This window comes from Passer montanus, unplaced genomic scaffold (genome assembly GCF_014805655.1).
Source record: "Passer montanus isolate IOZ18808 unplaced genomic scaffold, ASM1480565v1 scaffold13, whole genome shotgun sequence".
Taxonomy (NCBI): domain Eukaryota; kingdom Metazoa; phylum Chordata; class Aves; order Passeriformes; family Passeridae; genus Passer; species Passer montanus.
Window position 1 is genome coordinate 13,233,767 of NW_024359832.1, and position 12,530 is coordinate 13,246,296.

General features: G+C 38.2%; 1 protein-coding gene across 5 annotated transcripts in view; it reads left to right on the forward strand.

Annotated features, from left to right (window-relative positions):
- The first annotated feature begins 5,469 nt into the window (after positions 1 to 5,469).
- Positions 5,470 to 12,530, forward strand: part of FAM184B (family with sequence similarity 184 member B) — a 37,376-nt gene continuing 30,315 nt past the window's right edge. For 3 of the 5 annotated variants that reach the window (XM_039698819.1, XM_039698820.1, XM_039698821.1), the window contains exon 1: positions 5,471 to 6,249. In XM_039698819.1, coding sequence (XP_039554753.1) covers positions 6,115 to 6,249 — 135 coding nt within the window. In that variant the 5' untranslated portion in view covers positions 5,471 to 6,114. Of the gene's footprint in view, positions 6,250 to 12,530 lie in introns of all 5 variants that reach the window. The other 2 variants (XM_039698823.1, XM_039698822.1) reach the window with 1 other exon arrangement.

Consider the following 12,530-nt stretch of genomic DNA (forward strand, 5'->3'; position numbering starts at 1 on the left):
ATGACACAATTAATGAGAAACAAGGCCGGGGGTGATTAGCTATGGGGAAACATTCTGAGCATGTACATATATATATATATATACACACACACACACATATCTGAATTTCAGAGTTACAGACAACATTCAAAGAAGTGAACACAAGCCATGGACAGCAGGAACTTAAGGTGTTTGACGTCCATACATGCTTGGGCTTTAAAAAAAAAGTGCCTGATGGACTTCAAGGGATGACAGCTATTTAGTAAAGACAGGTGACAAACCATCAAATGACAATAGGTCAAATAGGCAGGACCTGGCTTGAAGAAGGGTAATTTTTGTCTAAAGAAAAAAAAAAAAAAAGAAAGAAAAAAAAAGACAAAAACAAACCACTAGGGGTCAGTCTTGTTCTAGATCTGAATCTTCCTAGTGTTATTTAAGAAGCAGATTTTAATCAACCAAATAATTGGAATTATTTTCTCCTTACAATGGTGTCAAGGATTATGGGATATATATGAGCTGTATGTGAAGAATGGAAGAATGGAAGGCAGCAGCTGGAGACAAAGTATTTTCTTTTATAGATTAAAATAAATCATAAAATAATTTAAATATATGGCAGAGGGCTTTTTTCCCCTGACATATCATACTACCATGCATTTGTGTATGTTTAAAAAAGATACCTCCATTTTAAACGTGAATTTTATGTTTTTATTAATTTCTAAAATATACGGATCAGGCCTAATCACCTTCTGCTCCTAGAGAGTAGGAAATTGGTTCTATGTGCACAAACAGTAACATAGAATCTTACATGTTAACATTTTTTATAAAAGTTTTCATGTTGGAGAAATAATCACTCTACAAAACCACTATAATCAACTGCAAATCATCAATGACTTGAACATTTTTTTAAGGTTAAATTTTGTGGGGAAATACAATGTGTAACAATCTTTCTATTTAATGTATTTTTACTGGATAATTACCTTCATATAGATTTTTTCTTTTTCTGCAATAGAGCCCCTGTCTGTGGACAAGAAGATGCAAACAGGAAGATGAGCAGATAAACCTGTGTGATTCTTGTGGCATTAAAAACACAGGACAGTTATTTTAAATTAAATCATAATGCAAACTGAATGATTTTTGATTCACATGTTTAGCATCCCAGTTGTGCCTACCTGCATCTCAGTTCTATGGAAGAAGACCTTCCCTGGAGAATACCTCATAGTCCCTTACCACAGGTTTCATCTAGGATGTGAGATTTATTTCTTGCAGACTGCTTTAAATATTTCTGCTAGGCTTTGCATTTACAGGTAGAAATAGAAAATTCTCAGTAAAATTGATATTTCATGTGTAGGTAAATAACGTGCTGAAGTAGGATCACAAATGTTGGTCATGTTTCTGTGGTACCAGATACCTTGTTCAACTGACAGAAATGTTGCCATCATAGTTTTTACAGCTTACTTTAGTGCAGCCTTGACTGCACTGATCAGCTTTAATAAGCCCTGCCCTGCTTCATGTGATGCCTGAAGCCACAGCCTTTGCCTTTGGGCCCAGGAATCCATTCCAGCTCTGCCCGGCACCTTCAGTTCCTCGCTGAGCTAACTGCAGGGGCTCAGTGAGGACCAGCTGCTTCCTGAGGGGTGGATATAATGACTGACTGGGAGGGCAAGGATGTAATGAAGCCTCAGATGTTATAGCCAGTGGGATTTCACAGTTCTATCCAGCAAAGAATGATGAAATTCTGAACCTTGAATGGTGCTCTGGGCCCTGGAGGGTAATTGCACTCTATTAATTCCAGCTTTTTTTCTTGTCCTTTGAAGAAGCGACCTTATCTGCCATTATCTAATTCTCATGACTCACTGTTCTAGATCCTTTCTCTTTGCTTTGTTGGTCCTGTTATGTGAGCAAATACAGTGCCACAGGGTAAGCCAAACTTGCTGCATGCCAATTACTTTGTGGTAATATCAAATGTAGGTCATTGGATAAAAAATGGAAGTAGCAAAAAATGGAAGTTGATGCTATCCTGTTAGATGTTCAAGGGCTTTTATATCTGATGTGTCTGGTTGGTTCCAGTTTCCATATTTAAAACATAAACATAGTAATGCTTCATCCATAATCAAGCCTTCATTATGCAATAGAATCTGAGCTTGTGTCCACCACATTCCTCCAAAACTTGTATATATGAAAGTAAACTATAAAATTGCACATACATTTTTGAATAGTTAATGTTTTCCGTCAATGAGGAAATCGGTAGCTGTCCTGCTGTTTTTGGAACCCTGTTTGTTTTATGAGGTGGGGAAAAATAAAAAATATAAAGTATATATTAAAGTATAAAAATATAAAGTATATATAATATTTTTATATGTAATTATGTATAACATGGGTAATTACCCCAAATGCATCCGTGGCAACACTTTATATTTGTCATTTTTCTTTAACTCAATCCCAAAACAAGTTTTATTGGAAATAGAATAGTGAATTAGATGAGCAGCATAACTTTTATGAGTCTTCTGACTGTTATTTTTATTCTTATTTCCCTTTTATTTCAAAGAGATAAAATCTTTGTCAAAAAAAGAGAAAATGGTTCCTGAATTCTTTGTTCTGGGGTCAAAAAGCTACTCTAGTACCAAAGTGAATGTAAATGGAGATCAAAAATGAGGGTAGTGATTTAGGAATTAGAATCTCGAGGGTGTATCTTCCTTTACTGACACACTAAGTTGAGAGGTTTTAAGTAAGTTTTAGTAATACAGCTTTTTTATTTGAAACATAGAATCACAGGAAGTTTTGGATTGGCAGGGACCTTGAAGATCATCTAATTCCTGCTGCCACCCCAGCTCTGCCGTGGGCAGGATGCCACCCACCAGCTCAGGGCACCCAGGGCCCCATGCTGTCAGCTCTGACACAGCATGACAGATAATGACTAACTCTTGGTCTACCGTTTTCAAAGGCAAAGAGTGAAAGAATTGGGCTTTTTAATTGTGTTTTAGGAAAGCTGTCTGCAATGTGTTAAAGGTGAAAACTTATGTATTAAACATTGGCAACAGAAATATATTTTTTTATGTCTTGGATTTGAGGGTATGGCTCTTTTAACAGTAACTAGTAGCTAGTCAGGAGATTGCAGAAGTAATGTAGTCTGAGTGTTCAACAAGCAGGAGGTATGAAAAATGGAAGGCTTATAGTTCTTTTGCTCATGTATGTTTTTGAGTTGTTTTTTTTTTTTCAGAAAGGAAATTAGAACAGCAAAGCTACAAACCTGTGTACAGTTAATCAAAGACTTATAAAAACTGTATTGACATGACCACCTTCTCTCACAATTTTTTTTTACCAAAAATTAATGCAGCAATAATAATTCAAGAAGCGTATGCATTTCCTGGTTAGATTTTTGATTTTTACTTTAAACTGGTTTTTCTATCTACTGCCCCAAGTTCAGACACATTTTGTAATTTACTTGTGTTCCATATGATTCTCACAAAATCCATATTTGTATAGTACACATTTAGATTATGCTTTGTGACATCCTTCTTTTGTCTTCTTATTTATAGGTGATTCCTAGATCAGTTACAAGGGGAAAAAAAAAAACCCAAAAAATTAAATGCTCATTGAAACATTCTGGCATTATCTGCTGAAATTCTGTTCTTGATACTATGTTGGGTTTTTTGAGTAGTGAAACTAATGAACTTTAGTCACCTGTGAATTTATTTTCTGTTGTTGCATTTTCTGGTGCATGAGATCTGACTGAAACTTTTCCAGGGTTTGAAGTATTGCCTGAGAAGTCTTGTCTGGACTGAGAATGCTTCACCAGTGACAAATTATGTTCTGCTAAAACACCATCTTGTTCTGTTAAACACCATCATGTTCTGTTAAAACACCATCTTGTACCAAAGTCTCAAGTTCTTTCCCTCTAATGCCCCAAAATTCATAAACAGCCTGCTTGAAGATATCTCAGTAGTTTATTCCTTTCCCAATATATCTGAAGATCTGTGCTTCTCTGCTCTGCCCATATAGGTGTCTCAAGTCTCTATCTACCCCTGCATCCAGGTCCAGTGTTTAATAGAACAACCATAAATGTTACTGTCCACCTGTGTGATAACACAGGTAACTTCTTGTAAGTACTTATAAAACCTTTTGCAATTTTCTTAATTTGCTTTCTATTTTCACTTAGTTTGTTCTATTTTTTTCTGAGGAAACAATGTGTTAGGACTTTGCTCCAGTCCTTGCTCTTCTCTTGATTGTCCTAATAAGATTGTCAATTTAATAAAAATCTTACATTTAATTAAATTCCTAGGCTTTTTCTCAAATTGATGACCAGATAGAGAAGGTATTATAAAATATTAACTGAGTTAAACTTATGTGTGAGTACATGTCTTAGCAGATATCAGACAATTAGCAGTGGCATGTCCCTATGTCCTAGTCACAGGAGAAGTTCCAGCAGTGTCTTGGACACTGGTGACAGTGAATAAAGAAACTGTACTTTGTCATTCCTTTGTGCAAGGATCTATTTCTCACCTTTTCTTATCAATGTTCTTTCTGGGCTAAACATCATTCCTCTGCTTAGCATCTCTCAGCAACTGTGATAATTTTCATTCATACATTGCTTTTCTCAGTCTTCATTTCCTCTCATTCCTGGAGTGAAGATTCTTTCAGCCTCTGGAGATTCAGAGTCTCTCCTTTTCTCCTGGCAGTCAAGGGGCTGTTTTCCCTGTCCCAAGGTCTTATCTTCTTACATCTTCACAGTGTTCCTTCTCCCCACTGCCTTGTAGGTATTCTTCTGCCCTGATCTTTTCAATTTAGGAGTGTTAACAATTCTTTGTCTCTCTTTGTCCTCACCAAGGTTTTTCTGTTTTTCTTCTGCCCTACCATTAACTGACACCAGATAATCTTCCTCCTCAATTCTAATAGTCCTCAGGAAGCTCTTTTTTTTTAAACCCACCACTAGCAAAGTGGGAGCTTCTCACCCAAGAAGATGGCAAGAACTGCAGGAGATCAGACTGGAAAGCTGCCTGCCTTTCCAGGCAGAGGCAGCAGGGCAGAAGCAGCCTCTTGATCCCTCTGGCTGCAGGGCCTGAGGTAGAGTCCCCAGCATTTCCATGGGGTCTCTTGTGCAGTGACACATCAGAGGGGTGTTGGACAGCTCTTGGCTTCCCTCATCTGTTCTTTCTTCTTTTTCCTCTTTTCTACCTCTCTTACTTCACCCTACTTGGCCTTCTCCTACTTCTTCTCTTCTAGACTTGTTTAAACGTGTTCACCAAGTTTTCTTCTTGCATTACACTTCACTGTAGCATTCTCTTTAAAAAATCCTATTAATAGCTTGCCCTTTTTTGTGTATGTATTTTTCTGCCTTTTCTGTCCCTTTACTTATTTTACATGTCCAAGCCTGATCTCTTTGAAACAGTGTGCACATTTAAAAAAATAAATAAACAAAGACCTGTAATATTGTCAGTTTTCTTCAGGCACCTTTCCAGTGCATTTAATACAACTGAAGGGCACAGAGTCTCCTTGGATAAGGCAGGCAGACCGGATCCTGGACACCGCTCCTGGGCTCAGCTGTGCTCGTGGGCCCCCCTTTGGCTCCCATTCTGCTTTCAACACAGCAGCAAAAGCTGAGCAAGGTTTTCTTCATCACCTATGGGCCCATCGTGGTTTAGAGAGGATTGCCAAAATAACAGAGCATATGAAAGGTGCCAACACTCTCTTCTCAGATGACCTCTGCAGTCCTTTGACACTTAAGAAGGCAGCATGATCTGATCTCAGGCAATCTCTACTACAACAGATCCCCGGCAATGTCTGTGCTACTGCCTCTAGGCTGGCTCAGCGTCTCCAGCGGGGAATTTGTAGCACCCAGCCGCAGGCGTCTTCTCCTGGCGGAAGCTCAACCATTTGAAGAGAAGGGGAGGGAAAAAAATCCCAATCAGGACGCTTGCACATGCTGTTCTCTGCTTGCTCGCCTGGGTGTTGTGCTGAAGGACTGGGACATCTGCAGAGGAGGGGGAGCGGCGGCGGCTGGAGCGTGCCCTGGTCAGGGCTGGGGCTCCTCCAGGCCGGGGGCTGTGAGTGCGCTCAGCCCCGGGCGGGGGGAACAGCGGGGCCGGGATCGCGCTACCCGGAGCGTACGCAGACAGACGTGATTAAAATTCAAGCCTAATGGCCTCTGGCATAAACAACATTCATCAGCCCGGGACTTGCAATGGATCTAAAGCCGCTCGCAGCAGCTCGGCAGAGGAATGCAATCGGGAAATGCACGTGAAAATGTGCAAGAAGATTGCCCAGCTCACTAAGGTAAGTCGCGCTGTTGCGGACTTTCCAGGGAGGTGAGGCTGTCCTGGCCGGGGGTGTCAGGGAATTGTCTCCTCTGGTGCCCCTGTCTGAGAGGAGGGAAGGGAAACGGGTCCTCTCTTCTTAGGCTGTTGCCGAGAACGTCGCTGTGCACAAACTTCCCTGCACAGAGTTGCCCCGCGGGGCTGCAGCCCGTCCTTAGGGGCTGCCTTTGTGGCAGCCGGGGGACGCCTGCACTGCCCTGCTCTGGTTACCGTGCGACCATAACGGGAGGAGCTCCGCGAAGACGCGGGGTTTGTCTGGGAGCTGTTCACAGGGATTGATAGTATCCGCTTTGCTTCTAGAATTACCAAGACTGCAAGTAATTCGAGTTTTATAGGTTCTCAAGTAATATTGTTGCAAAGCTGCAGCCAACGCGTGGTACTACGGTACAATAGTACTCTGACTATTGTACTCTAATTGTTCCTGATGTGCATAAGAGCTACTTTAAATGACGTTTGTAAAAGGAGTTGGAGAAGAGACAGGACTAAATTACCTGGTATATTGTACTTTAAAGTTTTAGTCAATAGTGAACTATTTGATATTTTCCACACCGTGTTAAGAAATGTAGATGTAAATATGTAGGAAATAGCAACTATCTATTAACCTATTCTTATGCTGCATCTTTGTCAGTGAGGAAAACCTATTTACTACCCTTGTTTACTAGTGCAGCTTTTACATGGTCTGTAACCTCGCTGCAATTAATAGAGACTTATTGGCATGAAATGAAAAAACATTGACTTAAAATACAGGTCAAAGAATAAGAAGTCATTTAGATGTTCAAATGAGAATGGCTTACTAGTTAGAGTGCTATCATTCTCATAATAACTCTATGTGATAGTGTACATCATCTGCATCAATACATAAACAAGAGCTGACTAATTACATATACTTCCTGTATTATACCTTCTGTACTATACCAGTACTTACTTTACAGGTTCTTTGTATGTTTAATAGAATTTGTGCACAATAAAATCCTTACTTTTGCTTATACATTGCATAATTTTATTGCAGTCATTTTTTCAGATGTCTTTTGCTAAATTTCTACTTTTAAAATGTGTGTGGGTTGATTTCTTTAGTTTTGATAGAATTTCCCCTCTAGATGCTTTTCATTTATCTGAAATAAAGATGAGTTATACCTGAAGATCAAAAAAATACTTCTGGAAAGCAAATAATTCTGTTTTGGAATGTGGCTTTTAAGAAGCAATTTTCTCTGCAATAACACTACAATTACAGAGAATTCATGGCACAACTGGAATTTAAATCACATGCTTTCCCTTCTGAATTCTGTGTAGACTAATGCAGTGCCAACAGCAAGCCAGTAAGAAGCAAAATCTGACACCAACCAGATCAACTGAAAAATGGCTATATGGGAAATTTGTTATAGTAATTTTTGGCCTAGGAATTTTGAGAGCTCGCTTTTAAAGCTCTTGTTTTCTTGGTTATATTACAGTCTGAATGATTATAATAAAATCCCTTCTAAATTTAAATGGCCCATAGTACTTTCCTTTTTGTTTCTAACTCAGTATGCAATAGCGCTGTGTTGTTGCACAGCTGCAACTTCCTGTCTCAGTGACTGTAGATTTTCATTGATGAGGAGATAACGATCTCATTATTCATCCACTCAGTGTTGTGCCAGCTGAGTACAAAATATATAAATTAGGTATAAGATATAGATCTTGACTTCCATACTCTTTGTTAATGAGTACAAAATATGTAAATTAGGTATAAGATATAGATCTTGACTTCCATACTCTTTGTTATATAGTCACTAGGGGCCTCCTCTCAAAAGCAAAGAATAAGTGTGTAAAGGTATCAACAGGAACCAAACTGGGTGAGGTGATGAGTTCCTGTCCTTGCATGTAGTGCTGATGATGTCTTAAGGTGTTGGTTAGGGGAATACAGGGATCCAGGGAATCCCAACAGCAAATTTGGGCAGAGAGTCTGACAGCTGTTCCCATTCTACTGCCCTGCTATTTCTGGTTTTGTAGAGGTAGAATATAGGAAGCTTTCATACCAATCCTCATGGATTTTTTCTGTTCTCCACATTTTTGGCTGTAGCTGCAAAAAATACAAACCTTTAGCAATATTTTGTTTGCTTTGAGCCACAGACTACTAGTTTTTTGCAGCTCACTTCTCTTGAAATGGCTGTATTTGTATTGTATTTGATTGTAGTACAATTCTTGACTTTGTAGTAGTTATTAAGTAATACCAATAATGACGTTCAAACTTCTCCATCAGACACTGGACCCATGGCATGCTGTTTCATGCTTCCAAATTCTCTGTATCTGTTTAGCAATGATGTGGAGTTTAAGATGCATGGTGACTTTTATAAGACTTGGGGTGTCACTCCCTGCTGCCTCAAGTTACGGATTTGTAACATCTCCTGGCTATTAAGGGATTTTCATGTTCTTATGGTATCTCAGCATACTCCTTTTTACTTGAAATAGGATGAGAAATTCAAATGAGCTCTTGAAGTACAGTGTTGAGGATCAGCTTTCATTAACAGAGGCAGTTTGGACAGGGCTGACAGGAACTGGATACACCACAGATATCCGTGTTATTCAGGCTTCTTTTCAAACCTCTGCCAGTGGGGCTCAAACCAAACCTGCTGTTCTGGACTGCAATTCTGAAATCAAGCCTAATATGAGTACCTAGAAAGGCGACAGTACCTGGTGATCAGAGAGCTACCTAAGCCACAAACTAGTTCTGTTTCCTTCTTAGAAACAAATTCCTGAATACCAATGGAGGGGTTTTTTTAAATGAGAGAAAACAGTTATTCTCAAAGTAGTCTGGCAAAAATTTTATGTATATATGTTGGGTACTGTGAGTTGTAACAGAGGAAGAGAGTGCTGATGCAAGGAAAAGTTAATTGCTGGTAAAATGCACTTGCAAATCCTTTTTTCCCTTAAGGGGAAAGAAATGTCAAAGGGAAGCATGTTCCTCTTCCAGAAGCAGCAACATAGGCAGATGTTCCTTAATGACTCTGTGTGGAGCAGTTCAAAATGTTACATGTTCTGACTGCCTATCACCAGCAGTCACTAGGAGGTTTAGCCCCTCAGCTCAGTCAGCAAGGTAGAAAATATGACCATTATTCAATAAGCTTCAGTGGAAAATCAGCCAGAAAAGCAAAACCCTCTTTCCTTTATTGTTTAAGGGAGGGATGGCTAACTTTTGCTCTATTATGCTCATATTTAGTTCTGTTAGCTTCACTCTTGTGAGTGGAGATTTACCTAAGAATTTAGCAAGTGACCTGGCTCGTGTGTGAGGGCATAAACCATGTACACCACTGCAGTGTCTTGTAGCAGGGCTATATATTAGACCTTTTAACCCTTCCCCCTTTATTTGTCATAAAGCTATCAGACATTTCTTGGTTTTAGACATGAAATATGATCAAATTTTAATGGTTTATTCTGGAAGCACCTAACAGCTGGGTAACTCAGAGCACTTCTGTGGTCTACTCATATTCCTGTTGAAAAATGTGGCCTTTTCCACATAGTTTAAGTTTATTGACCTTGTTTGCTGTGATGTGTTAACAGTACTCAGTAACCAGTGCTTACAGTGTTCAGCTGCTGTGCAGTTAGTTATTATGCTACCAGAGCTCTCCTGTGTGCTTGAGGCTTTTTGATCTCATCTCTCCAGAGACATATTCAGTATTCTACAAAAATGAAGCAAAATAGAATAGAATAAAAACTAGGATCATGCTTTTGGAGCAACAGTATTTTTCCTTTCAACAAGGAATCTAAAAAATTATTTCCATGTAGGCAAATAGAGAGAATCTATAAAACTGCTTAAATCATGTGCTAACAAGACCAACAAAATCAGCCATCCATATCCCCAAGTACTTTCTGATGTATTTGTTTTCATTATTTTTGTGTACAATTTGCTATCAAAGCTAGCATTATTTTTGCCTATGAGCTGACAAGAATAAGCAGGCTGATTTCTTAACTTGTCATTACTATGTTTTTCCTTACAGAAAGTTCCTCCCTAAAAAGGAATTCCTGTATTATTAAATGTATGTGCAATGTCATAAAATTGTGTTGATCAGCTAGTCAAAAGCAGTATTAAAGCCATACTTCTATTAGGAAAGTGCCTAGTATCTTATTTGGACAGCTAGAAATTATCATTTAAATTAATTCATGGGAGAAGAATGACATCTATGTATGGAATTACTTCTTTACCATACAAATTTGTCACTAATTATACCAAGTTTGCAGAAAATCTGATGGTCTTAGTAACTGACAACTCAGGACGACTTTATAATGGAGAGTACATAATGAATTCAATCTCTTTATCAATGTGTACTGGTTAATGCTTATATACAACATGTTTTTCATTATTAATATGCAAATTAGAGGCAATAGGCAATAAAATATCTAATGATCCATTAATTGCACAAAAGAAAATTTTAAGCTTATAGCTTTTTGATGTTCTTTTTTTTTTAATGGTAATATTTAAAAGTCCCTTTTTCAGTCACACTATAATAGTACCTCTCTCCTAATATTTCCTTTAACCAGTATGTGCATGCCAGTGTTTTACAATTGTGAAAATTATACCCAAATTAGAAGTCATTGCCAAGTCAGTTGAAGGCATTCTCATGTAAATATTTTGAGCTATGTATTTTAGTCTTTTGAACACTCCAGCATTGAATATTGTATATAAAATACTTTTTTTCCATAAAGTATCATGTTCTTCCCACCCCACCCCCTCAGCTATCACATCCTCTTTAGTTAAAATATTGTCCATGTTTTATTAAAACAGCTGTAACATTAAGGTAGAACTCTCTCTGTTGCCACCTCTACAGTCATATTTTAAACACGTTAAGTGTCTCACTGTTCTTCCTGCCTGTACACAAACAAACTGTCTTTAGTCTGGTTCTAAAAACTACTTAACCTGTGTTTTTAAGTAGGAACAGATAGACATGTGAGTTTTGGGTGGTTTTTTTTGGCTTTTGCTTAAAGCTGGCAGGAAGTCTGTGAATATAGTTAGAACAATACCAAGTCTGAGTTAATTTATCCAACCCCCCAGTGGGCACAATAATTCAATCTTCTCTGTGCTGGTTCAAACTTGGTATTTTTCTTCATGTGTATTCATTTGTCTTCCAAAGCTTGGAGACAGCAGAGCACACACAACTCTGTTACTGAGGAAATATTGCCTTTATTTCATAAAGAAACTGCAAACTGACTGACTGCTTTGAAATAGGGATGTTTTTTTCTTAAGTTAATGATCTGGGTGAAATTCTTCTGAAGGAAGATTATATTTTTTAAATGTGTTTGTCATTCAGAACTTTGTCTGACTTGTTTCTTAGGCACTTAAAGTAAACACAGTTTACTACCAGTGAAGTCTTCTGTTTTAATTATCCTTGGAAGCAGGAGCATCTGGCTGTGACTATGCACTGACTGGTTGTTACTATATAACCCTCTTAGAGGGTTATAGAAGAGCTACAATTAAACGTAAATATGAGCCTGCAGTTGATTATTTTACTTTGTTTTATTCAGCAAGAGAGAACTACTAGAATTTGACAACAAGGCTGTTGAGAACTACAGCTAATACTTTCACATGTTTTACAATGTTGGAATGTTTTTACTAAGATACTGATATGCCTTAGTATTTAATAAAAAGAATAAATTTTCTGTAGACTACAGGACATAGCAATGCAACTCGGGGCATTGCTGCTATACTCTTTGCAGTCTGCTTCCACTTTTTCTGATGATAAATGGTGGTTAAACTTTCTTGGTTTTATGATCATTGATGCAATCCCAGAAGGTGTCCAGCATATGCTTAATAAGAGTATCTTCCTGAAATGGGAATGTGAGTAGTAACTGTATTCAATCTATCTCCATTTTACTTTTACAAAGGTTTGTGTAAAAATGTCCTGGGTACAAAAGTAACAGTGTAGTATTATGATGTATATAATTATGGAGCCCTTTTGCTTCATAACACTATGTTGACTTGGGGTTCAGTGATGTTGCTTGGAAAATGAGGAGAGAAACTGAAAGAAAAATATCTTTTAAAAAACGCTATGGTGAGGTTGGTATGGGACAATAGCCTGATTCTGATGGTGCCCAGAGAGTTACAGGAATATGACAGGCATCTGGTGTTCTTGTCTGAAGTTTCATTGCCTTCATTGATCTGTGAGATTTTCCAGAGACTGGCAGAGTATCTTAATACTTTATTGCCCTAACTGGATTTTTATTCAGTAAATTTTACAATCACTTCTTGAATCCCTGTGATCTTTTGGTTGA